The 27,694-nt window shown below is 43.5% G+C and overlaps 1 protein-coding gene across 3 annotated transcripts in view; it reads left to right on the top strand.

The window, feature by feature from the left end:
• The first annotated feature begins 1,696 nt into the window (after positions 1-1,696).
• CNKSR1 (connector enhancer of kinase suppressor of Ras 1) overlaps positions 1,697-27,694 on the top strand; it is a 56,753-nt gene continuing 30,755 nt past the window's right edge. Inside the window, exons 1-9 of one of the 3 annotated variants that reach the window (XM_044287507.1) lie at positions 1,697-1,776; positions 1,971-2,128; positions 8,532-8,734; positions 11,322-11,406; positions 16,444-16,485; positions 19,366-19,479; positions 23,108-23,167; positions 23,988-24,056; positions 24,153-24,743. In XM_044287507.1, the coding sequence (XP_044143442.1) occupies positions 1,725-1,776; positions 1,971-2,128; positions 8,532-8,734; positions 11,322-11,406; positions 16,444-16,485; positions 19,366-19,479; positions 23,108-23,167; positions 23,988-24,056; positions 24,153-24,743 (1,374 nt within the window). In that variant the 5' untranslated portion in view covers positions 1,697-1,724. The remainder of the gene's footprint in view (positions 1,777-1,970; positions 2,129-8,531; positions 8,735-11,321; positions 11,407-16,443; positions 16,486-19,365; positions 19,480-23,107; positions 23,168-23,987; positions 24,057-24,152; positions 24,744-27,694) is intronic. The other 2 variants (XM_044287509.1, XM_044287508.1) reach the window with 2 other exon arrangements.

The following is a 27,694-nucleotide window of genomic DNA, read 5'->3' on the forward strand; positions in this document are numbered from 1 at the left end:
GTGTCTGTGTCTCTCCATGTCTGTGTGTGTGTCTGTGTCTCTCCGTGTGTGTATCTTTGTGTCTCTCCGTGTGTGTGTGTCTGTGTCTCTCCGTGTGTGTGTGTGTCTGTGTCTCTCCGTGTGTGTGTCTGTGTCTCTCCGTGTGTGTGTGTCTGTGTCTCTCCGTGTGTGTGTCTGCGTCTCTCCATGTGTGTGTCTGTGTCTCTCCGTGTGTGTGTGTGTCTGTGTCTCTCCGTGAGTGTGTGTGACTGTGTCTCTCCGTGTGTGTCTGTGTCTCTCCGTGTGTGTGTCTGTGTCTCTCCGTGTGTGTCTGTGTCTCTCCGTGTGTGTGTGTCTGTGTCTCTCCGTCTGTGTGTGTCTGTGTCTCTCCGTGTGTGTATGTCTGTGTCTCTCCGTGTGTGTGTGTCTGTGTCTCTCCGTGTCTGTGTGTGTGTCTGTGTCTCTCCGTGTGTGTGTCTTTGTGTCTCACCGTGTGTGTGTGTCTGTGGCTCTCTGTCCCTGTGTGTCACCATCACCATGCCCACAGTGTTCCTATGTCTTGACGCAGCTGCATCAAGACATTATGTGCGGGGCAAGAAGAAAAGGAGGAGGCAGCGCCGCCAACATGGAGTCCGTGGGAGAGACATAGGGAAGTGTGTTGAGCGATCTTGTGTTTTATGTTCAGCGTCTAAAGTTTGGGTTCGGGTTATCAAAGTATCCCGTTATGGATTCTGCTACCACGGACCATAACGGAATTTAGAATCCATAACGGGATTCTGCGATAACCTGAACCCGAACTTTAGACGCCGAACTTAAAACACAAGTTCGCTCAACACTAATAGGGAGGCACACTAAGGACGTAGGTAACACTACCACATTATCAGCACTAGTGTTATCTGTAGTTTTACATAGGACTGCAGGTAACACTACTACAATTTCTGTACTCAGATAGCCATTACTGTGTTATCTGTGGTGTTACATAGGACTGCAGGGGACATCTACTATATTTTCTGTACTCAGAGAATTATCACTGTATAGGGGGACCCACTGAGACTTTATCGCCCAAGGGCCCACATGAGCCTGAAGCCGGCATGGTGCGATGTGGGTGGGGCTGTGTGTGGGTGTGGCTTGAGGGTGGGCGGGGACTCAGGGGCCCCATAATCTCCTATTGCCCGGGGGCCCCATGAGTTGTCAGTCCACCCCTGTGAGTTGGTAATATTTGAATGTATCCATCCGTACAGTGGGCCCCCAAAACAAATTTTACTGGTGGGCCCTAGGCACCCCAGTCCGATACTAAATGCACCCTTATTATTAGGCTATGTTAATCCACATTGTCACCTATGGTGACTAGGTGCAGCCTGAGAGGGACCTGTGGCCCTGAATATATCAGGGGCAGTCACAGTGCAAGCCATGAACTATTTTTTATGTGCCCCCATGACAGTGCCTAACCGATTATCTATTTGTCATGTAATTTTCTTGTAACATTTTGATTTGGTGGCGAGGGAGCAGGAGAGGTGTAAAAACACCACAAAAATATGTAAAAACAAACAACAAAAAGCCAGCCCAGTAACGTGCTGCCTGGAGCGGAGGAATGCAGTCAGTCGGCGCTGGAGCTACTGGTGGCGAAAGTCATTCCCGACCTTCTCCAGTCAGAGCGGAGGGGCGTGGCCACAGGCGTTTCCTCTCCCTGCAGGACATTTACCTGCGTGACGTCACCAGGGTGGTCCGCCAGGAAGTGCGGGAGTATGGAGCTTATCTCTTCATGGTCTCCGGACACAGTGAGGGGCTACTTACAGGGTGAGTACATACAGTGGCGGCCCACTTTACTGTGTAAGCTGTGGTGTGGACTTCAGTGGAGTTGCAGCGTCATGGATAGGGCAGTGGGTGGGGATGATAATGGGGTGTTAGTGAAGTGACGGTGGACTGGGAGGCACTGGAATTTATGTTCATGATCTCCTCTGCTGAGTGACCAGCTGTATGTATGTCCACAGGTCTGGACCCTGCAGTCCAGCAGTACCCCTGCCAGGGGTGGAGGATCACAGGGCAGGATCTGCTGGACCTGTCCCCTCAGCATCTTGATGCCCTAGGAGTCAGGAGCATTGGACACCAGGAGATATTTTTGGAGGCTGTGGAACAGCTGTGCGCCTTGGTAAGGATGTAGTAAACTTGAAGAAGTCCATGAAATCTGGAGATAACATCTGGTCACAAGATGGAGCAGGCCTACAGAAGTTCTTTACAGTCATAAGCAGGGGTTTAGCTATAGGGTATACAGATGTAGTAGTTGTACCCAGGCCCTCGGGTACCGGTTTTATAAATGGTAGGGGGAGTCCTTGTTGTGTGCCATTACAAATGACATCATTATTCTCTTTGAAGCCCCCCTTCCCCCAAGTCTGTTACAAAGGACCCTCATTTCCAGAATGCCCAGAACAACCTTATCTTAGATTGGCCTTTCCAATCGATTCCTGTGTTTAGTTTTTTTTTTATATATATATTTTTTATTACATTTTTATATTAACTGTGTAAAGTTCTTTGGAGGAATGCTGGTAAAAGCACTGTAGTCATATTTCAAGGGGGTTCTCATAAACATGTACCACCTGTACATAGGATAGGTGATAAAAGCTAGATGACTGAGGGGGGGGGGGGGGGGGGGTGGTGGACTCTTATCCTGATAATGAGAACAAGGGTACCCTATGAGAATGGAGCGGCATGTGCTTGACTATCTCATAGACATGAATGGAGACATTTCTGGATCAGACCCCCAGTGATCATAGGCTTATCACCCATCTTGTGGACAGATGATAAATGTTTAGAGAAGACCCCTAAGCTCTTTTTTTCATATTTAAGTAGCTTAAAGGGGTTGCCTCACTTCAGTAAATGGCATTTATCATGTACAGAAAGTTAAAGAGGACCTGTCATCACTCCTGACATGCGTTCCCCATGTAATAACAATTCTGGAGCCTCTATTCTTATGTCTCTATGATGTGCCATATCTTTATTATTTCTACTAGAAGTTATGAATGAGTTCCTATTAGCCTTCAGTGAGGGTACAGAGGGGAGGTAACAAGTTGGGGGGGTGTACCTGCACAGACTCACTCTATCCAATCAGTGCTGCCATTGTCAGTCTGTGCAGGAACACCCCCCCAACTTGTTACCTCCCCTCTGTACCCTTACTACAGACTGCTAGTAACTCATTCATAACTTCTAGTAGGAGTAATACAGGAATCGCACATCATAGAGCCATAAGAATAGATGTTCCAGAATTGTTATTACATGGGGAATGCATGAAGCTATTAAAACAGGTCTGTCAGGAGTGGTGACAGGTCCTCTTTAACCCCTTAAGTACCCTCGCCGTACATGTACGGCAATGGTGAACGTGACTTAAAGAGAGTCTTTCATCTAAAATCACCATTATAGAACACTAACATCAGGACCTCCATTACATTCCCCACATTAGAATGCTACCTTCCATTTTGCTGTCCATCGCCGATTTTCTCAGAAAAACTTTTTTTTTTTAAATTCAATGATACTTAGCTTCTGAATGTGCCCAGGCACATTCTGACGTTGCCCAGGCCCCTCGTCGCTTTTCATACGAAATCACTCCCCTTTCACCCATGTGGCCCACCCTAGGTTCTTCTGATTATGTCATCCTCTTAGTGAGAAATCCAGTGCCTGCGCCGTTCAACAGATTCACCGCGCCTACGCACTTCATTCCCCATTATGGGCAGAGGCACAAAGCCGGCTAGATCAAGATGTAGGGGCCGGCACATGCGCATTAAACGCTCTTGTGCCTCTGCCCATAATGGGGAATGAAGTGCGCAGGCGCGGCGAATCTGTTGAACGGCGCTGGCGCTGGCGCTGGATTTCTCACTAAGAGGAGGACGTAATAAGAAAAACCTAGGGCGGGCCAGAGGGATGAAAGTGGAGGGGTTTCGTATGAAAAGTGCCGAGGGGCCTGGGCAACGGCCGAGTGAACGCCGCCCCTGGGCATCTTCAGAAGCTAATTAACATATTGAATAAAAGTGTTTTTCTGAGAAAATCGGCGATGGACAGCAATATGGAAGGTAGCATTCTAATATGGGGAATGTAATGGAGGTCCTGATGTTAGTGTTCTATAATAGTGATTTTAGGTGAAAGACTCCCTTTTAAGGACCATTGCCGTACTCATGTACAGTGGACTGATTGGGCGGTTGCAGGAGCGGTGTCCGCCCGATCAGAGGCACTTACCCGGCAGTCACTGACAGTCAGGACCCTGTTGCATACTCCGGCATCGGTGAAAAAACCTTGTATGCCGCCGTCAAAGCTGACCGTGGCATGTGGAGGGTACGGTTTCCCTCTGCTTCCCCATCGGGTCCCCGCTCTTCCATAGGCATCGGAACTTGCCATCTAGGGAAGCTTGTGAGATCCAGTCCCTTAGGCCTTATGCACACGGCTGTTGTTTTGGTCCGCATCCGAGCCGCAGTTTTAGCAGCTCGGATGCGGACCCATTCACTTTAATGGGGACGCAAAAGATGCGGACAGCAGTCCGTGTGCTGTCCGCATCCGTTGCTCCATTCCGTGGTCCGTAGAAAAAAATATAACCTGTCCTATTCTTGTCAGCGTTTTGCGGACAAGAATAGGCAGTTATATTAATGGCTGTCCGTACCCTTTCAGAAATTGCAGAACGCACACAGACGCCATCCGTGTTTTGCGGATCCGCAATTTGCAGACCGCAAAACACACAACGGTCATGAGGCCTTAGGCTGGGTCTCACAGGCAGGCTGTCAGCATAAAAGGTATTGCCAGGTCCGTAACGACTGGCTCTACAAAAATATCACGTGATTCGCCCCCTCACCTGAACACTGTAGAAAAGCGCTGTAGAAAAAAATAAAATAAAAACAATCTTTTTTTTTTTTTGCCACCTTACATCACAAAAAGTGCAACACCAAGCAACCAAAAAGGTGTATGCCCCACCAAAATAGTACCAATGAAACGGTCACCTGATCCCACAAAAAATGAGCCCCTACATAAGGGCTGTTTTTACACGAGTGGATGCCGTGCGTGACATCCGCTGCGTGAATGACAGCCAAGACCCGATGCGGACAGCAGAAGCACGGAGCAGTAACATGACTGATAATGCTCCTTGCCTCTCTGTGATCTCTTTACTACGAAATCACAGTGACAACTTTATCTCACTGATTTCGTAGTAAAGAGATCACAGAGAGGCACAGAGCATTATGAATCATGTTAATGCTCCGTGCTTCTGCTGTCCGCATCGGGTCTTGGCTATCATTCACGCAGCGGATGTCACACACGGCATCCGCTCGTGTGAAACAGCCCTAAAACAATCGGGCAAAAAAAAAAATATGGCTTTCAGAATATGGAGACACTAATACAAGTTTTTTTGGGGGTTTCAAAAATGCTTTTATTGTATAAAGCTTAAATAAATAAATAAAAAAGTATACATATTAGGTATTGCCGCATCCGTAACAACCTGCTGTATAAAAATCGCATGATGAACACCATTAAAAAAATAAAAAATAAACGTGTCAAAAAGTTTTACTGTGTCACCTTACATCACAAAATGTGTAATACCAAGCGAACAAAAAGTCATATGCACCCTAAGGCTAGGGCTTTACGACGACATTTGTCGCACGACAAGTTTTAAAAGGATAGTCTATGGTGTCGCACTGCAACATGCTGCGACTGTGACACAACAGTCGCAAAAAACACATCCAAAATGTATTTTTCTGCAACTGCCGCATCACAGTCGCAGCATGTCGCAGTGCGACACCATAGACGTTCATTATAAAAATTGATGTTGCGCGACACCTGTCGTCGCGTAGCCCTACCCTAAAATAGTACCAATCAAACCGTCATCTCATACCCCCAAAAAAATTTGCCCCTACATAAGACAGTTGCCCAAAAAAAAAAAAAAATATGGCTTTCAAAATGCTTTATTATGTAAAACTGAAACAAAACCAAACAAAATAGTAATTTTTGGTATTTTTGCGTCTGTAACAACCTGCTCTATAACAATACCACATGATCTAACCTGTCAGATAAACATTGTAAAAAACATTAAAAAAAAAACTGTGCCAAAACAGCTATTTGTTGTTACCTCGCCTCACAAAAAGTGTAATATAGAGCAACCAAAAATCATGTACCCTAAAATAGTACTAACAAAACTGCCATCTTATTCTATAGTTTCCAAAATGGGGTAACTTTTTTGGAGTTTCTACTCTAGGGGTGCATCATGGGGTCTTCAAATGTGACATGGCAACTTTAAAATTATTACCCCAGTGAAATCTGCCTTCCAAAAACCATATGGCGCTCCTTTCCTTCTGGGCCCTGTTGTGTGCCCATACAGCAGTTTATGACCACATATGAGGTTTTTCTGTAAACTACAGAATCAAGGTAATAAATATTGCGTTTTGTTTGGCTGTTAACCCTTGCTTTATTACTGGAAATTTTTTTATTAAAATGGAAAATCTGCCAAAAAAGTTAAATTCTGAAATTTCATCTCCTAAAGGGTTAACAAAGTTTGTAAAATCCGTTTTGAATACCTTGAGGGGTGTAGTTTCTAAAGTGGGGCCATTTATGGGTGGTTTCTATTATGTAAGCCTCACAAAGTGACTTCAGACCTGAACTGGTCCTTAAAAAGTTGGTTTGTAAATTTTCTTAAAAATTTCAAGATTTGCTTCTAAACTTCTAAGCTTTCTAACGTCCCCAAAAAAGAAAATGTAATTTACAAAATGATCCAAACATGAAGTAGACATGTGGGAAATGTTTTAGGAGGTATCCCTATCTGTTTTAAAAAGCAGAGAAATAGAAATTTTGAAAATTGTAAATTTTTCTAAATTTTTGGTAAATTTTGTATTTTATTTTTTTTATAAATAAAAATGAAATATTTTGATTCAAATTTACCACTGTCATGAATACAATGTGACGAGAAAACAGTCTCAGAATGGATAAGTAAAAGCGTTATCACCAGAGTTATCACCACATAAAGTGACATGTCAGATTTTCAAAAAATGGCCTGGTCCTTAAGGTGAAAAATGGGAGGGTCCTGAAGGGGTTAATACAAGCCTCTTATTAATGTATTGTTGTTGTCCATATTGCTTCTTTTGCTGGCTGGATCCATTTTCCCATCACATTATACACTGCTCGTTTCCATGGTTACGACCACCCTGCAATCCATCCGAGGTGGTTGTGCTTACACACTATGGCACGCATAGGTCGATGCTTTTTCCTATAATGTGCTAGCACGGCCATCGCTGATAGATTGCAGGTTGGTTGTAATGAACAGTGTATCATGTGATGGCAAAAGGGATTCAGCCAGCAAAGGAGACAATATGGACAATCACAATACATTAGTAAGTGGCTTGTATTAACCTCCTCTACATAATAAACAATATTTGCTGAAGTGAGACAACCCTTTTAAGGGAAGGGATTAAAATAATAATACAAGTTATACTTACAAGTTCAGCCCCCTTTCCGCTCCAGTGTCACCGCTCTAGGCCTTCTGACTTGTTTTGCTTTACATGGCTGCACAGGAGAAGTAACCGTGTCACGTCACCAATCATTGGTCTCATACTACAGTATATACTCCTGAGGACAGTGATTGGCTGCTGTGGTATACAGGCACTTCATTGCTAAAACCAAGATGATCATCGTGTGGAACCATAGGGGTTTGAATCTGTAAAGGGATGTTCGTTTTTAAAAAAAAAATTTAACCAATGGGTGTTCACTTCGTGACAAAGGTGCATTTTCAGCTTCAGATTTTTGCCGCAGATCTTTGCCCAAAAAAGTGCGGAAAACACATTGAGGCATGGATCCCATTAACTATAATGTGATCCGGCTAGAAGCCGGCAAATATACTCAGAAACGGCTGGACAAAAGGTTTTTGTCTGGCTGATTCCCAGCACCCCATGTCTGACTGCCTTAGGCCTCGTTCACACTTCAGTGTTTGGTCAGTGATTTCCATCAGTGATTTGTGAGCCAAAACCAGGTGCAGCTCTAAACATAGAACAGGAGCAGATCTTTCCCTTCTACCTAATGTCTATGGAGGCTCCACTTCTGGTTTTGGCTCACAAATCACTGATGGAAATCACTGACCAAACACTGAAGTGTGAACTAGGCCTTAGGGCTCATTCACACGATCGTGCCGTTTTTTCCAAAATGGATACCGCCCGTGTGCCTTCTGCAATTTGCAGAATGGAACAGGAGGCCCCTTATAGAAATGCCTATTCTTGTCCGCAAAACGGACAAGAATAGGACATGCCTCATGATGTTTGCGGGGCAACGGAATGGAGCAATGGATGCAGACAGCACACAGAGTTCTGTCCGCATCTTTTACGGACCCATTGAAATGAATAGTTCCGTATATGGACCGTATGCGGAACGCAAAATACATTTGTGTGAACGAGCCCTTGGGCTGTGCCGCCACTGTGAAACAGGTCTACCTTGTATTTTAACCCTTTCCTGGCCATTTAGCAATTTTTACTTTCACTCTTGCAACCCCTTCAATGTGTGCCTTTTGATGCAATCATGTGACATTTTTATTTCTATTTTAGCACTATGAATTACACAGTGAAACTCTGAGGTCTCTCACTGATAAACTGTATCGAGTGTCCCGAATACTATGTTCGCACATCCTTACCCTCAGGAAGGCCTCCTCGCTTTCACCGTCCTTGGCCTTATCTCCCACTCAGAAACAGCTGGCTTGCATCATAGACATTATCTCCGCAGCACGAGGCCTCTTCTCCTGGCTTAACAGGTAATTACAGAGTATACTGCTTGTAGTCGGAGATCCCCCACCGCTCCTGAGAATAAAAAGGGGGCTGGTTTAGCTCCCCATTATTTCCATGCACAGTGGTACTCCTGGGCCCCTGCTTTTCAGGGAAACTGAACGTGATTGGAAAGTGATGGCGCATGTTATGATACAAAGGGGTTAGTAGAAAAAATATAACACTATCAAATTTACTTGATTTATTTTTAGTTGTGAATAATTGTACACCTCAGGTAGTTATGTTTGTGGCGATACCAATTATGTGGAGGGGGTTTTGGTTTTTCTTTTTTTATTCAAAAAGTTTTTCAGAAAATGGTTGACTTTTCTTAACTTGAAAATTTTTAAATAAAACTTTCATTTTTAGTCACACAAAAGTCCTTTGACATTCAATCGTTTGCCTCCATAATATGCTGTACTACTTATACTGTACAGAGTATTATATTGCCAGTGCAAACTAATGCCCTAATAGCTGCCATGTAAAGCCATTTTCACCCAGCAATCAAATTCCCAGGGGGCAGATGTGTGACAGAGGGAGCCCCCTCCCTTAGAAACAACTTAGATGTCACAGTTGCTATTGACTGCAGCATCTAAGTGGTTAAACAGCTGGGATCTCCAGTAGAGTAGGCAGACTTCTGTCCCACCTGCTCAAGACATCCGTGCCAGGGTAAACCTGGTTTAAAATCCATTATGACCACCATGAAAACATGAACAGATGGTCACTTATAAGCCTGCTTTTACATCTGCGATGTGAATTCCATCAGGCTGTTCCAGCAGAGAACAGCCTGCCGGAATTCTCCAGATCTGGCATTTCCGGATGCAAACTGGATCCGGCGGAGATCCGGCCGCATTTCGGCAAAAAATGCGTACAATCGGCTGAACACAAACTGCCGCATACTGTGGTTTGTATCCGGCTAATTTTCGACATTGCCTGCCGGATTAGGTGGCCGGATCTCTGTGCTGCAGATGTGAAACTAACAGTTTAAACGGTGCCATGAGAAAATACAATTTATGCTTCAAAATGTAGCCCTTTACGCCTATTTAAATGAAAAATTAAGAAAAAAGTGGGGGAGTAAAAAATATCTAAAGCAAAAAGGTTGTTTACTACTTGATGGGTTTAATCCCATCATGACATCCACTGTACATGTACAGTGGATGCTGGGTCTTTAAAGATGGCACCTGCTCTGAATCGGAGCTGGTGTCATAATAGCCAGGTGTGTGCTTTTTCACACCTGTGGCTAATGTCTACGATTGGCAATAACGTGGATCACAGACATTTAACTCCTGCTGTGTTCAAAAGCTCTCGTGGCTGGAACGGCTCCCTCGATCGCCACATTGGGGAGCTATTCCAGCCCTGGGAGCTTTTGCTGGTTGTTAAAGGGTTTCTGTCATCAGAAAAATCGTTATGTAGCTGGCTGACATTAGCGATGTGCTAATGTCAGCAAAACATAACTGTATGACTTATATCGCCCTGCCTGCCGCCGTTCGCACTAAAAATTACTTTTATAATATGCAACTGAGCCTCTAGGTGCTGCAGCAACACCCCACTAGCACCTAGAAGCTCATTTGCATATTATAACAGTCATTATTTAGCGCGAACGGCCGCAGGGAGGGCGATATGTCATAGTTATGTTTTGCTGACATTAGCACATGGCTAATGTCAGCCAGCTACATAATGATGACAAAAACCCTTTAAAGGCTGGAGGCTCTGATGCCTATCACAGGTATATTGCAATGTAGGCATGCAGTTAGCAGCATTACATACTTTTATACTAAATTCAAATTGCCCTCTTTCCTCAGAATAAAACTAAAATTAAACAATAACTATAAACCCCTTTAGCCACAATGATGTACCTGTAAGTCATTGTGGCTGCACAATACCATAATGACCAGGATTGGTGATGACACCGAACTCTGTCATTTAACCCGTCACATGCCAGGGTCAATAGTGATTGCGGCAGTTATAGAGTTAGGCAGAGATCTGATCTGAGCCACCGCAGTGAAATCGTGGTGCTTCGATCGGTACCATCGCCGTGTCCAAAAATGTCTTAACTTTTAAAATATTATTTAATTTTTTCCTGCATGGTGAACGCCGTAACGGGAAAAAGACATCAAAATGGCAATTTTTTCCTTTTTTTTTTGTTTTGAAATTTGAATAAAAAATGTTTTCAAAAACTTATTAAATTATACACACTTTTCTGTTAAATAAAAAATAAAATAAAATGAACCCTCACACATAGTCTTAAATATATTTAAAAAAGTATAAAACTGGTAGAATTGTGTTTTTATTTTTCTCCAATTCCACCCCATTTGGATGTTTTTTCCAGCTTCCCACTACATTAAGTGCAATATTAAATGCCCATAGAAAGTACAACTTTTCCCCAAAAAACCAACCCCTCATATCACTATGTGAATGGAAAAATACAAAAGTTATGTCTCTAGGAACGCAGAAAACAGAAATGCAAAAAGGGGAAATCGCCATGTCAGGAAGGGGTTAAAATTCACATTTTCAGTGTTGTACTGAGACTGTATATTTTATACTTTGTGTATAATTTTAGCATGTAATTTCCATCAACAGGTATCTGTTCACACGGTTGAACGATTACTCGGCTACCCGAGATGTTATTGCACTGTGTGTAGAGCTAGCAGAAGTGCTGCATAAGGTAGGTACAGTGAATCTATTCTGTATCTCTGGCCTTTCAGTCAGTGTTTTGAGCTCCTAGTAAAGAGACAAAAATGAAACCTGCTTTTATAGTGGCAGCCCTACCAGTGGCGGTGTCCTTCATACATATACACACTCATTGACAACAAAACAAATAAGGCACCAAGACTGAGTTGTTGGAATCGAATTAACTTTATATGTGTGAATGTAATGTGTAAGTGATTACAGTATTGGAGCGAAAGGATTGGAGGAAACTGTAAAATTCAAATGAGGTTCTAATACCTGTTGAGCTACCTCTAACCTGGATACAAGAGCAGATATCGTTGGTCATGGAGGCATACAGGTTCCATACGCTGTCCTGCGGCATATTTGTTCACAGATGCTGCAGTTGAGTCTGTAGATCTTGCACACTTGTAGGTTGCTGAAGCTGGCATTTTAACTGGTTCCATAAATGCTTGATTGGCAATAACTCTGGCACTTGTGCAGGCCAAGGAAGTGTTGCAATCTGGTGGAGACATTCCTGGGAAATTCTTGGTGTGTACAGTAGATGAGCCTTGTCCTTCTGGGAAATGCTAACACGTGGCCAGAGGATGTCCTGTACATGTTTCTGAGCTGTTAGTCCCTCTCATCCCTATTACGGGTGACCGACTGTGGTATGCGATGGCTCCCCAGATTTTGGCACAGGCAGTTGGGACAGGATTCAAGCATTTATCACAAGACCTCCAAACTCGAGTCAAACGCGACCTTTGTCGGATCCCAAACAGAACTTGAATTTATTGCTAAAGACCATATGGTTCCAGTGTGTAGCAGTCCAGGTTTCTTGTTCATGATACCACTGCAAATTAAGGCAATGGTGACTGGCTGTCAATGGCAAGACACCGGGGGCCATGACAGAAAACTTCCTTCTGTTAATCGCCTGGAAATGATGTAGACAGAGACGGGGGGTGTAATGAAGGTGCCGGCTGTGTCTGGATGGTGGACAACAAAACTGTGGGAGCTGCTCATGCTGGTCGGCGTATCAAACAATCCTCTCTACTTGTAGTCTGTCTGGGCCGTCTGGAGCCTGTTCGTCATGTGTATGTGCCCTCACATGACCATTGCTTCCAACACCTAACAGCTAGATCAGAATAGCCTAGATGTATTCATCGAAAATACCATTCTGCTTCTCCGTCCAGTGATGCACCTCTTTTATAGTCTGTCAAATGGGCAAAATATCTTTCAGTGCGTCATAGAGGGGTGTTTAGTAGTCAGTAATCTCTCATCGAGGGGTACACTGCCCAAAAGTAGCCTTTGAGAGACTTTTATAGGGCAGTGGGGAAGCATTTTTATGGCAAGACCCAGCATCTAATCAGACCACACTTGTAAGCATCTACATATCTGCCTGAGACATAACTGCATGCCAAGCGATCCCCCAAAAAATTCTGAGTGCATAATTTTTTCTTTGTCAGTGAGTGTACATGACCCTTGCAGGAGTCTGTTCTTTTCTTTAACAGCATCTCTTATAAATAAAAAGAGATGTAACATTAGATATTCTCGTTAGAGAAATTACAAGTATTGAGGGTGGTTTAGTTGTCCAGAATATATACCTGGAATGCTAAAAGGTACATCCACATCACTTTAAAGGCTGGGGACCAAGGGGTGATGCTAAAACATTTGGGGGCATGAGCCTCTGATTTTTTATTTATTTTTTTGTCCCAGGCCCGGAATGGGGCTGGGGACAGAAACTGGCATGGACTCTTGTACGTGTATTCTTGAACATGTCATGGGGTCTGGACCTCTTTACCATGGTGGAAGCGGTTGTGTTTCATTTGAGGGGTGGGAATGTATCTCTGTTGTGAATTTGCGCTTTCCCATGCATCTTTCTGTTTATACCTGCAATTGAGACACGGTTTGGAGGTTCAAACGAGAATGCGTTGTATAGTACCTGATACTAATAGTGTATATGAGATATTCGGCAAGGTAAGCTCTACTAGTGGATTCACCTGTTTTCTGTATAGACAGCTGATGCACAATCATATGCCTGACATATTGCTCGGCTATCCCTAAGTCCCGCTCGTAGAGTATCGCAACTCTAACTTCTTCATAGGGTATATCGAACGCCTGCCTTTGTGTTGCCTAGACCCACAGGATACTGATGGTTTCATGCACGTATTTTGGTAATGTCCATTATTGGCTGATCTTAGGTAGTTGTGGCTCTATTACATGTTGTGTATCCCTACTGGTCCCTTATGGTCCCTACTATGCCACTTCATTGTGGTTTGGGCTGTGTATAGACCCTGCCCTCCTCGGATTACACTAAACTGGCCGTTGCCAAGATCTTATACCAAACCAGGAAATTAATTGCTTACTGGTTGGATCCTGTAGTACCATCCATTGTGGAACTGAAAAGCAGAGTTAATCACCTGATTTGTCTGAAGAGGGGGATATATCCTAAGGAAGGGTCCATCAAACAATTTGGTCTTCAATGGCAGGCTTGCATCAAGTATCCTGGATGAGCTAGTGAACATATAAGAGGCACGTACAGCTCTGGCTTTACCCAAATGTTTTCATGTGGACAATTTCTCTAGTTGGCTCGAGAAGAAGCAGACGGAATCTAGGGACTAGGTGGTATCTTTACACTTTTGTGCTCTTTTTTTATTTTTATTCTTTCTGCATGGAATAAGTGGTTGGAAGGGAGGGAGATTTTTTTTTTTTTTTTTTATGGTTCCTGTATTGTAGAGTACTATGGGGGTAATTTATGCAGATTGCAGTGCAAAGGTCCTTTGTGCCCACTCACGCCAAGTCTAAAAAAGTGGGGCGAGGAAGGGGCCCGTCTCATTTACCATTTTCTACGTCTGTTTTTAGACGTAAAAAATGGTCTAAATGTAAGACTGCTAGGCCTGCTCCTCTTCATAACTTCGGCGGATTCACCCCTTAAGACTGGCGTCTAAAATGCTCGTATTAATAAATGTGCCCCTGTGTTTTATAAAATTGCAAATATATTCTTTCGAATACAGTGTTTTCTTTGTTGGAAGTATTTAGAGGGGTTTTCTGTCACTTTGTAACTGATTATCTATCCTCCAGGATAGGTCATCAGTATCTGATCGGTGGGGGTCTGACACCTGCTGATCAGCTGTTTGAGAAGGCATCGGCACTCCTGTGAGCGCTGCTGCCCTCTCGCAGCTTACCTTTGGCCAGTGACATCACATTCATCGGTCACATGGATTAGGAGCATCTCAGTCCCATCCAAGGGAATGGGGCAGAGTGCAATACCAAGCGCAGCCGCTATCCAATGTACTGCGCTGTGCCTGGTGAGTAGAGAGAAGGCCGCGGCCCTCACAGGAGTTTCAGTCCCTTCTCAAACAGCTAATTGGCAGGGATCCCAGGTGTCAGGTTATCATTTAAAAAGCGTTGGAGAATCTTTTTAAACCAGTTTATGCATTCAAGCAATCATTGGTTACACGTTGTTATAGGACTGTGTAAAATAAATAAACATTTCTGTAGCCGTACAGTTTTCATGATATGTTACCGTTCTAGTGACGCTTCAGCTAATCGTTAAGTCACGTCGGTCAGCGGTAATCGCCATCATTAGGGATGTCATATGGTTAGGTAGCATTCTAAATAAAGAGCAGCACCAGATGCCAGAGATAAGAGGCAGTTCAGCAAAGCAGAATTTGTATAGTTACGTATATTAGAAACTTTTATTATGTCTGTAGAAACTTTTTTCTTTTAAACTTAAAATGTATTGAGCTTTTTTTTGTTTAAGGTAAAATCTCTTGCAGCATCATCATTTTCATAAGAAATCAGACATGTATTTGAATGGGGTGTATCAGGGTTGATTTAAGTTCGTTTGCGTTGGGCGAGTGTTTTCAAGACAAAGCAGAGGTGTTGGCCACAGTTGCCAATCAAATCCCGGTTCTAGTTTTTCACAACCTGATTGGTTGTTATGGGCATCCTCTTCTTAATTCCTGTTGTAGTTTTGATGAAAGGTCCTGTAGGAGAAAGCATAAGGTCATGTAACGTGACTGATACACTTTCATTTTCACTTTCGAAAGTAGCCCTGTTTACCCAGTGAAATGAGAAACCCATTGCTCCGTCTCAAGTCCAACAAAAATATCCTTCCCCACAGTACAAATAATGACAGTAGGCCCTTTGTGACAAAGGTAGTGTCTTGGGTGCGGTAACTATTCACATGGGTAGTGCTCAGTCATAACAATATAAATGATGGTTCTGAATGCATTATTGTACATTCTAACTTGTGTAGCAAGGATCATCATTAGTGACTTCTATCAGATTTACTTCCCATTCCCAAGGGTGTTGTGTTCTCCAGTGCTTGCGTGCTCTCCACTGAGTGTCAGGAGGGGGGCAGTTTATTTTTATAGCTGTGTCCAATTTCACAAAACCACATCGGCAAAAATAATCTTGTAGCTCAAGCAGCCTGTTCGAATAATAAGTAGAGCCAGTATTGCCTGTGCCGTTCATTCAGGTGAGACATATTTCCTCCAGGAAAAGGGTCTAAGCTTTCATCTTGTTATTGTGAAGGGGACTCATGTGGATAGAGCTCAGATGAGCGTGTACACTTCGTGGGACTGCCAGATTTAGACTGAGTAAAGGGGCAGTGTGCATGTTCATCTATGACCCCATTCATACGAGAGACACAGGACCTCTGTAGTTGTAATCAGCGAGGGTCCCAACAGTCAGATGTCCCAGGGATCAGACACTTGTCGCCAGTCCTGTGCACTTTGATTCTGGGAAAACCCCCTTTAACCAGGCCTGTCAGAGTAGGATGGACCTGTTGCTCATCATTGTATTTTACGTAATATACAAATTCTCTAATTGCATTTTTATTTTTATTTTTTATAAAATTGAGACTTCATGTTTGCTATAAAGCGCCTAATAATGTAGAATCTGATAACTCAGCTATTCCAGTGGTGTGGCACTGGGTGGCCACAGACGGTTTATCATTAGTTTATGTCCATTTGACTCAAGATGTCAGGAAATGTGCTGAAATAACAGAGTGATTTCAGGTTTCTAACCAGGTCTACCACTTTTATTTCAGGACTGGTCAGATCCACTTATTGAAAACAGGATTCTAGCAATTGTAAGTTATAAGGCCGACCTTCATGCTTCCTGATGTCTCTTGATATCCGACATAAGGTGTAGCTTTTCTTTCCTTTGAACCCTGTAGCCTCATGTATTTATATAAGAAAGAGGTTTGCTGCGTGAGGTGATGCTTTTATTTTTGCCTGTGCTATCCCATTGCGTAATGTACTGTAATCACAAACCGTGCCTGTCCATTTCAGAGTAGTGTTTACCAGTGATCTCAGTCTCCTATTATATTCTGCTTTCTAGACTGGCAAGTGTGTAAACTTTCCACCGCTGTAATGCCTCACCCCATACAGACTTAAGGGTACTTTCACACTTGCGTTCGGGGCTCCGCTTGTGAGTTCCGTTTGAAGGCTCTCCCAAGCGTCCCCGAACGCATCCGTACGGCCCCAATGCATTCTGAGTGGATGCGGATCCGCTTAGAATGCATCACTTTGGCTCCGTTTGGCCTCCGCTCAGCAGGCGGACACCCGAACGCTGCTTGCAGCGTTTTCGTGTCCGCCTGGCCGTGCGGAGCCAAACGGATCCGTCCAGACTTACAATGTAAGTCAATGGGGATGGATCCGTTTGAAGTTGACACAATATGGTGCAATTTCAAATGGATCCGTCCCCCATTGACTTTCAATGTAAAGTCTGGACGGATCCGTCTGAGTACAAATTGTAATCCAGCCTTTATGGATATTAATCTATATAGTGGGTTAAAGGTAAGGAATATTCTGGTCCAGCTACAACGTAATCCTTACAAAAAGATAAACTTTAATATTACTCATGCAACAAACAATTTGTCCAATGGTGTCCATGCGCATAACCGTCCACCGAGATACTAATTAGAATTGGGGAAAAAATGACCCTAATTACATTTCCTAAGACTAGGCCCTCTGCCCAGGGGTGACTCCTAATGGTGGAGACCCCCCGTCCTCGAACCTAACTGGCAGCTCCTAGTTAGCCCTATTGTGTATGGGCTGATGATCATTGATCTAATGGTGGACTGGTATAAGCACGGACAGAAAGGATCAAATACAACAAAATGCACAATGTATACAGCCCTGATGGTATGAAATACCAAGAGGTACACGGTGCAACCGACTACAAAAATAAAAGACACCTAAAAGGATAACTATTGATGACACAGGAAATTCTGTGATCAACCCCAACGCGTTTCCCCCACGGTGTGGGATCATCAGGGGGTAAATGGATTTAGATATTTAGATAGATAACTAGATTGGAAATTGTCGAGCGGAGGGATGCCCAAATAGTATTGGGGCATCCGTGATACACCCGTTCAACAAACAATGGGGTCAAATGACGGTCAATAGTAGAATTAAAAGATTGGACCAGATGACCTTCCTGGGAGGGAGGGACACACACCAACAGTCTTGATGTATAAGGCACGTATATTTCACGTGGGACAACCAGAGTGGGTATTGTGTCCAGGGGAAATTCAATACATATATACAGCCACGGTCGGTCTCTCAATCAAGGCCATGGTTAGCCTTCAGAATAGTATTCACAGAGACCAATGGTGTTAATAGTGTTCACAGAGACCAGTATTCATAGATATAAACGGCAACGATAAGCTTAAGATACGTCCTGAATCAGATTAGACAGCCGCTTAGGGTAAAAAGCCTATTCATCTTGAGTCCCCTACATGATAAAGGCATGTGATAAGGCGTGTGTCACATTTAACAACACAATTGCATGCCCCTCATGTAACAATATGGTAAACCAGGGTTACTTACTGTTGGTGCCTATGGACGACACTTCCCCCCCAAGACGAGAAGAAGTCGCTCCTCCCAGTGTCCAAAGTACAAATTGGACTTAGATTTTTTTCTGAAATATAATGCAGACGGATGCGTTCTGAACGGATCCCATCATTTGCATTATAGGAGCGGATCCGTCTGTGCAGACACCAGACGGATACGCTCCGAACGCAAGTGTGAAAGTAGCCTTAACCCGCTACTTGAGTTTTTTTTAGAACTTCTTGCTAAGGGTGCTGCCATATTCTGTGGCTGTGTTGCGTTTTTGGGGTGGCAAAAAATTTATGCAGTTTTTGCAACAATTACCTGCATTTATGGTGCGTTTTTGTTCCAGCAAAGGGAAAGCGCACAGCAAAACTGAATTAGATTAACTACAAAATAGAATTACATTAAAGGGGTTCTCCAAGAGTACAAAATGTCCCCTCATGTGCTGGGCACACCGCATGGAATATACTTACCCCAGTCCCTGCTTCCAGCGCCGCTTTTGGTCCCCGCACCACTGCTGCTGCTTCACCCTGCACACGGATGAAAACATCCGGTGTCGGGAGGGGCAGCCAATGGCAGGCGGGGACGGGGACAAGCCGGCGAAACATTAGGGATGCAGGCTCATTTTTAGTTCAGACTGGAGAGGTAGAGATCCTCGCTTTATGTTATGAGTTTCAGTAAATTTTGAAGAGGAACTAATAAAAATTCATGTTTTATGAAAGAATAGTCAGATGAAAGAAGCCACGCTAAGGTCCTAGAGACCTTTGAACTTTACACAAGCCTCTGTAGCGTCACCGGATGTTTTCATCCGTGTGCAGGGAGAAGCAGCGGTGCGGGGACCAGGAGCGGCGCCAGGAACGAGGTAAGTACCATGTGGGGTTCCCGGCCCATTAAGGGACATTTTATACTCTTGGAGAACCCCTTTAATGTACTTTGTCTGTTGTGTGTTTTCTTTTGCCGCACCATACCGCATTTTCTTTTTGTTTTTTTGTCGTTTTTTTTTGTCACGGTCATGACGTTTGGCAGCACCCTAACTTTCTCACTGCTTCTGTAACACTTATTTTGTCATTTTCTGTGACGTTGACCCATTCACCACCACCTTTTTGTTTTGTTTTTATTTTATTTTTTTCCAGTGTGAAAATATCTGTGGAGTATGTAGCAGTATTCTGAACTGCAGCCCAGAGAGCCTCCTCAGTCAGACCGCAACACTCGAGCTGGTGCAGATTTATCCAGAGGCTTCAAGTTTGGTGAGAGAAGGGATTTATACCACAAGTTCAATCCAGCATAGTATTACACGTTGCTTTCTTTTGTCTTTAACACTCTGTAAGTAGTTATTATATGTATCTACCCCTTTCTTATCCTGCTCTCTGCTAATATTATAGGCCTTGGTCACGCAATTTTCAAAATATTTGCAAAGTAGTGCATGTTGTTTTCACACCAAGTAATAGTATTATTGTTACAGTAACGTAGAATGTTTTCCGGTCACTTTACATTTTGTAAAAGCTGCTCAGAATGGTGTAAAAGTCATAAAAGTAGTAATATTCACAGTATCAATCCACTGCCAATACAGTTTCCATGCTTCCCAGGTCTCTGTACTTCCTGCTCCCTCTTGACTCAGCAATGTGCTTGCTCAGCCAATCACTGGCTAAATGGATCATGGCATAGTGGGTCATCCAAAAAGTGAGCATTATTACTTTTGAGTTTTTGGGGGGATTTTATTTTGACCTTCTTTTTTTTTTTTTTTTTTTTTTTTTTTCTGTCCAATGACGGACTGCAGCCCATGTCCTTTGCTTCTGGCCATGAGCTTTGTAGGGAATCCTAAATGGAATGCTGTTTGTACGTTTGCCATCACTAAGTTAGCTGGGCACAGTTGTCTGCGAAGGGTTGGATGGGGACTGTCGGACTACCATTTTCAAGCCTCTCCAGAGATGTTTGATTGGGTTCAAGTCAGGGTTCTGGCTGGGCCACTCAAGGACATTCACGGAGTTGTTCCTAAGCCACTCCTGTGTTGTCTTGGCTGTGTGATTAAGGTCATTGTCTTTTTGGAAGGTAAGCCTTTGGCCCCGTCTGAGGTCCAGAGCACTCTAGAGCAAGTTCTCATTAAGAATACAGTTGCAAGAAAAAGTATGTGAACCCTTTGGAATGATATGGATTTCTGCACAAATTGGTCATAAAATGTGATCTGATCTTCATCTAAGTCACAACAATAGACAATCACAGTCTGCTTAAACTAATAACACACAAAGAATTAAATGTTACCATGTTTTTATTGAACATACTATGTAAATATTCACAGTACAGGGGGAAAAAGTATGTGAACCCCTAGACTAATGACATCTCCAAGAGCTAATTGGAGTGAGGTGTCAGGCAACTGGAGTCCAGTCAATGAGAAGAAATTGGAGGTGTTACAGCTGCCCTGCCCTATAAAAAACACACACTAGTTCTGGGTTTGCTTTTCACAAGAAGCATTGCCTGATGTGAATGATGCCTCGCACAAAAGAGCTCTCAGAAGACCTACGATTAAGAATTGTTGACTTGCATAAAGCTGGAAAGGGTTATAAAAGTATCTCCAAAAGCCTTGCTGTACATCAGTCCACGGTAAGACAAATGGTCTATAAATGGAGAAAGTTCAGCACTGCTGCTACTCTCCCTAGGAGTGGCTGTCCTGTAAAGATGACTGCAAGAGCAGAGCGCAGACTGCTCAATGAGGTGAAGAAGAATCCTAGAGTGTCAGCTAAAGACTTACAAAAGTCGCTGGCATATGCTAACATCTACGATGCCTAAAACACTAAACAAGAATGGATTACATGGGAGGATACCACAGAGGAAGCCACTGCTGTCCCAAAAAAATATTGCTGCACGTTTACAGTGAGCACCTGGATGTTCCACAGCAGTACTGGCAAAATATTCTGTGGACAGATGAAACCAAAGTTGAGTTGTTTGGAAGAAACACACAACACTATGTGTGGAGAAAGAGGCACAGCACACCAACATCAAAATCTTATCCCAACTGTGACGTATGGTGGTGGGGGCATCATGGTTTGGGGCTGCTTTGTTGCATCAGGGCCTGGACGGATTGCTATAATCTAAGGAAAAATGAATTCCCAAGTTTATCAAGACATTTTGCAGGAGAACTTAAGGCCATCTATCCACCAGCTGAAGCTCAACAGAAGATGGGTGTTGCAACAGGACAACGACCCAAAGCATAGAAGTAAATCATTAACAGAATGGCTTAAACAGAAGAAAATGCACCTCCTGGAGTGGCCCAGTCAGAGTCCTGACCTTAGCCTGATTGAGATGCTGTGGCATTACCTCAAGAAAGCGATTCACACCAGATATCCCAAGAATATTGCTGAACTGAAACAGTTCTGTAAGGCTACTTTCACATTAGCGTTCGGGGCTCCGCTTGTGAGTTCCGTTTGAAGGCTCTCACAAGCGGCCCCGAACGCATCCGTACTGCCCTAATGCATTCTGAGTGGATGCGGATCCGCTCAGAATGCATCAGTCTGGCAGCGTTTGGCCTCTGCTGTGCGGAGGCAAACGGATCAGTCCAAAATTACAATGTAAGTCAATGGGGACGGATCCGTTTGAAGTTGACACAATATGGCTAAATTTTCAAACGGATCCATCCTCCGTTGACTTTCAATGTAAAGTCTGGACGGATCCGTCTGAAGCCACTTTCACACTTAGAATTCTTTCTAAAATATAATGCAGACGGATCCGTTCTGAACGGATCCCATCGTCTGCATTATATGTGCGGATCCGTCTGTGCAGACCCCAGATGGATCCGCTCCGAACGCAAGTGTGAAAGTAGCCTAAAGTGGAATGGTCAAGAATCACTCCTGACTGTTGTGCACGTCTGATCTGCAACTACAGGAAACGTTTGGTTGAAGTTATTGCTGCCAAAGGAGGTTCAACCAGTTATTAAATCCAAGGGTTCACATACTTTTTCCACCTGCACTGTGAATGTTTACATGGTGTGTTCAATAAAAACATGGTAACATTTAATTCTTTGTGTGTTATTAGTTTAAGCAGACTGTGATTGTCTATTGTTGTGACTTAGATGAAGATCAGATCACATTTTATGACCAATTTGTGCACAAATCCATATCATTCCAAAGGGTTCACATACTTTTTCTTGCAACTGTATCTCTGTATTTTGCTCCATTCAGCTTTTCCTCAACCCTGACTGAGGATAGGCTTCTTTCTGGCAGCTCTACTATAAAGCCCTGTAATGCAGTGCTCCAGTGATGGTTGACCTTCAGTAAGTTTCTCCCATCTGGATACTTGGGGCTCAGCCAGTGTGACCATTGGGTTCTTGGTTACCTCTCTTACCAAGGCCCTAATTATTTTGGAGCTGATTGATGGGGGTGCTGGAAGCCAGATGCTGAACAATCAGATATTTTGTTGACATGTCCTGAGGATAGGTCATCAATATATGTCCTTGCACCCCTTTACAGTTTATGCTCATTGATGACGTTTAGCTAAAGATTGGTTTAGCTTTTTCTGTTTTTTTTTTGTCAGTGAATACCACTATCTTACCTTTTTCTTTACCTTTTTAATTCCACAGGATAGGTGATAAGTATATGATCGGTGGGGGTCCCAAGAATGGGAGTGAATGGAGCAATGCGCATGCTTGACCACTGCTACTCCAATCCATTCTATGGGACTTGGGGAGATATGAGAGCACTATACTTTTCTTTGCAGTCTCATATTGCTGAATGTGGTGACAGTGTGCATGTGTAATCGTCACTCCATTCACAGCAGGGACTCGTTTACCCTTTTCTTGCGACCAGTACCGATCAGACTTATTCTGTGGATCGTTGATAAGCTGTTATGGTGCAATAATCCCTTTACACTATTAATATTTCTTAGGGTATTGAATTTAAGTCCACGGCTTCTGGACAGCATTTTGTCTGCCGGTTAACACCTGAGGTCAGTATGTTCAGATCTCCTGTATCCTCTGCTGCAGTGTACTTCTTATACCTCTTTTATGTAGGCTAAGGCTATATGGAGACTTTGGTCTTGCAGCACAAAGATTGCAAGGTTGCATTTGGGACATCACGAGGAGTGACTGAATGTAGTCTTATTAATACATGTGATGTGATGCAGGCACAACAGCCTGCTAGATTTTTGGAAGCAACTTTTGACAGCATGTTTTTTTGTGTCTAATGCATGTTGCAAATTCTTAAAGGGGTTGTGTCACTTCAGCAAATAGCATTTATCACGTAGAGAAAAACAAGGCACTTACTAATGTATTGTTATTATCCATATTGCTTCCTTTGCTGGCTGGACTCATTTTTCCATCACATCATATACTGCTCGTTTCCATGGTTACGGCCACCCTGCAATTCAGCAGCGGTGGTCGTGCTTGCACATTATAGGAAAAAGCACCAGCCTACGTGAGCTCCCACGATTCCAGTCACCAGAGAGGGCGACATGACACATTGCATTCTGAAGAGTGTAGTGTAGGCACCGCAGTAATTTGATTTAGTAAAAACTAACTTCCATAGAGTGGACAGATCTTAAAATAATTGAAAATAAGTTAAAAAAAAAAGTTAATGAAATGTATTTATAGTACATTGGTGAACACCCACTTTTTTTTATTGTTATGTAGCAGTACATGTGGTGTCTAGTCTTGCGGAGTATTCTTGGTTCCTGCTCCGTTCTTTGTACTTTTCTTTTCTTCTCTTTTTCTATTTACCTTCATTTGCTTTTCTGAAACCTAATAAATAATGACGTCTCTTTGACATAGTCTCCAGCACAACGCTGTGGCCAAATCTTTCCAGGAGACGAGATCATTAAAGTGAATGACCAGGTGGTGGTAAGTCGTAACCTTTGCATTTTTCCAAATGTTTGATGTGATACCAATGTGGTCTAATCTACGGACTAAGCTAAAATTAAAGTACTATGTGTCTAGGTTGGATGGACACAGAAGAACCTGGTGTGGAAACTACAGGAAAGATCAAACTGTGTGGATATTGTTTTAAAGAAAGTTACCATATACAAGTCTAAATCTCCTGTATCCCCAAACCAAAAGAAAGTTCATGGAATGTTCAGATCATCGTCATCATCGCGCAGTGCTCTAGAGTCACCACTTATGACTGATATACCTTCCTCTCCAACTGAATGGCACAGTGCCTCCATAATAACACACACAAGCCCTCTGACAGCAATCAGTACTTCCACCATACTTGCAAGCAATCCATTATCCTTAGGACCAGAGGTTTTATCACTGGAACATTTAGAAACAAATTCTCCCTCCAGTAAAAACATCCTTGAAGCTAATCAACATCAGCCTAAGGAGTATCTCTCACACATCCATAATACCTGGCCAAGTTCTGGGACTCCACATTACAAACCTCCTGCCTCAATTATTTTCCATTCAGCATCTGTTCATCCAAGTTCTGAATCTTTAAGCCTGGAAAATACAATGTCTTCAACCATATATGCCAAAACTCTTACTCCATTGTCACACATTTCTCTAGAGCTGGATCCACAAGATTTAAAGGTTGGTCAATTTAAGACTTTATATATTTGATATATTTTGTCCTAGGACTATTTTCTCCAAACACCAGGGCCGGCTCCAGGTTCATGTGGGCACTTGGGCGAAAAAGTCTGAGAGGGCCCCCTTGTGGCATTTTGCACGGTGCTTACAGCAATGAAACTGCATGTATTATAGATTAAATACCTTACACAGAGCGGATCTGTGTGAATCAGTCCTTATGTGCCTACTTTTACAGTGTTTCAGTCCCTCAGGTCTACTCCCAGATCTGTGCCACCTCACAGTAGATATGCCAAGATCTGTGCCACCTCACAGTAGATATGCCAAGATCTGTGCCACCTCACAGTAGATATGCCAAGATCTGTGCCACCTCACAGTAGATATGCCAAGATCTGTGCCACCTCACAGTAGATATGCCAAGATCTGTGCCACCTCACAGTAGATATGCCAAGATCTGTGCCACCTCACAGTAGATATGCCAAGATCTGTGCCACCTCACAGTTGATGTGCCAAGATATGTGCCGCCTCACAGTAGATATGCCAAGATATGTGCCTCCTTCACAGTAGATATCTCAAAATGTTTTCCCTCACAGTTTATATGCCGAGATATGTGCCCTCTTACGGTGGATATGCCAAAATATGTGCCCAGTGCCCCCTTCACAGTGGTTATGCCCAGATTTGCCCCCCTTCAGATGTCCTCCCATGATCTGCCCACCAGCAGCTGCAGGATACTGTGACACATCGCGCTGCTGATGCTGATTCCCAGCCTGCCCCACTCCTCCTCCTACATAGATCAGCAGGGCGATGTGTGAGGACATTATGCTGCTGCTGCTGTGGAGCGGGAAGCGAATAATTCCATGCTTCAGTGGTGTGCCTACGGTGTTTGGCACCCGGGGCAGGTCCTTTTTCTGGCATCCCCCCCCACCCCAATACTTAAAAAATGGTACCCCTTTTACAGTAGTATTGCCCTCATTGTACAACCTTAACAGTAGTTTTGTACAGATGTGTGCACCCTCACAGTAGTTATACCATCTCTGTGCCCCTTTCACAGTAATAATCCCCATTGTGTCTCTTTTATAGTAGAAATACCCACTCTGCCCCTTCACAGTAATGATGCCCACTGTGCCCCTTCATTGTAGTAATGCCCTCTGGCTCTGTGCCCCCTCAATAGTAGAAATGCCCATTGTGCCCCCTTCACCTTAGTAATGCCCACTCCATAGTAATAAAGTCCTCTGTGCCCCCTCCATAGTAAAAACACAGTAACTACTCACCTTGTCCCATTCCTGAAGCTTGCATACCTCTCTTCATTGTAGGCACCGATCGCTTTGCAGAACTGTGTGGGCAAAGCTTCTGCAGATTACGGGCTGTAGGCTCCGTCCACACAGGAAAGGAACGCCATATGGTTTTTGGAAAGCAGATTTCATTGGGATAATTTTAATTTGCCATGTCACATTTGAAGACCCCTGATGCACCCCTAGAGTAGAAACTCCCAAAAAGTTACCCCATTTTGGAAACTATGGGATACGGTGGCAATTGGTACTATTTTAGGGTACATATAATTTTTTGGTTGCTCTATATTACACTTGTGAGGTAAGGTAACAAAAAAAATAGCTGTTTTGGCACCGTTTTTTTTTTTTACAGTGTTCATCTGACAGGTTAGATAATGTGATATTTTTATAGAGCAGGTTGTTATGGACACGACTATATCAAGCATTTTTGAAAAAAATCGGATACCCATAATTTTTTTGGATGACTGCCTTTTTTGTATGAGATGAGTTTGATTGTTACTATTTTAGGGTGCATATGACTTTTTGATCACTTGGTATTACACTTTTTGTGATGTAAGGCTACAAAAAAATTGCTTTTTTGACAGTTTTTATATATATATTTTTTTACGGTGTTCACCTGAGGAGTTAGGTCATGTGATATTTTTATACAGCAGATTGTTATGGACGCGGCAATACCTAATGTCTACTTTAACCACCTCCGGACCGCCTAATGCAGATGTGCGGTCCGGAGGTGGCAGCGCTGCGCACAGTCACGCATATACGCGTCATCTCGCGAGACGCGAGATGACGCGAGTATGCGCCCGCGCAGTTCGCGCCGGCATTTCGTCGAGAAGTATTTCGTCAGCAACCTGCCAGCCAATGATCGCGGCTGGCAGGTTGCTGATTTTTAAAAAAGCCAATCAAAGTGCCAGATATCAGATCATATTAGTAAATATGATCTGATATATGGCTGCCTGCTCCTCTGCTGGTTCTTTTCGTCGGTTGGATCCAGCAGAGGAGCAGGCTTCACAGTGAGTACACCAAACACTACACTTTAGCCCCTGATCACCCCCCTGAACCCCAATTAACCCTTTGATCACCCCTTTGATCACCCCTGTCAATCACAAGTGAAAAGAAAAAAGTGATCAGTGCAAACTGTCACTTTTTTTTTTTCACTGTTATTGACCGTTAGGTTTTAGGTATAGTTTAGGTCCCTTGGTTAGGTAGTTAGCGATCAGTTAGCGCCCAGCCCACCGCACCGCAGTCCGTTATTCGCTGATTAGCGTATCGCTAATCAGCATTTGTACTTTTATAGTATCTGGAAGTGATCAAAACTGATCACGGTCAGATCTATAATAGTACTAGTGTCACTTTAGTTCGCCCTCCACCCAAAACGCAGTGTTTGCCCGATCAGGCCTGATCGGTCGCCCACACGTGCGTTCGCCCACACCCGCCCCACCGCAGTGACAAAAAAAATTTTTTTTTGATCACTGCACATTCACTTTACACGCACTGCGGCGATAAAAAAATCAGTTTTGATATTTTTTATCAACCGCAGCGGCCTCCGGTACTTCGCTAGCCTCCCCTTTGTAAGACAGGCTTGCTTTTTTTTTCTTGGGTAGTCTCAGGGAATACCCCTAAATTTAGTTGCCCACATGTCTAACAGGGGGTATTCCTCTGAAGAGGCCT

The sequence above is a fragment of the Bufo gargarizans genome, chromosome 3 (assembly GCF_014858855.1).
Source record: "Bufo gargarizans isolate SCDJY-AF-19 chromosome 3, ASM1485885v1, whole genome shotgun sequence".
In the NCBI taxonomy this organism is placed as follows: domain Eukaryota; kingdom Metazoa; phylum Chordata; class Amphibia; order Anura; family Bufonidae; genus Bufo; species Bufo gargarizans.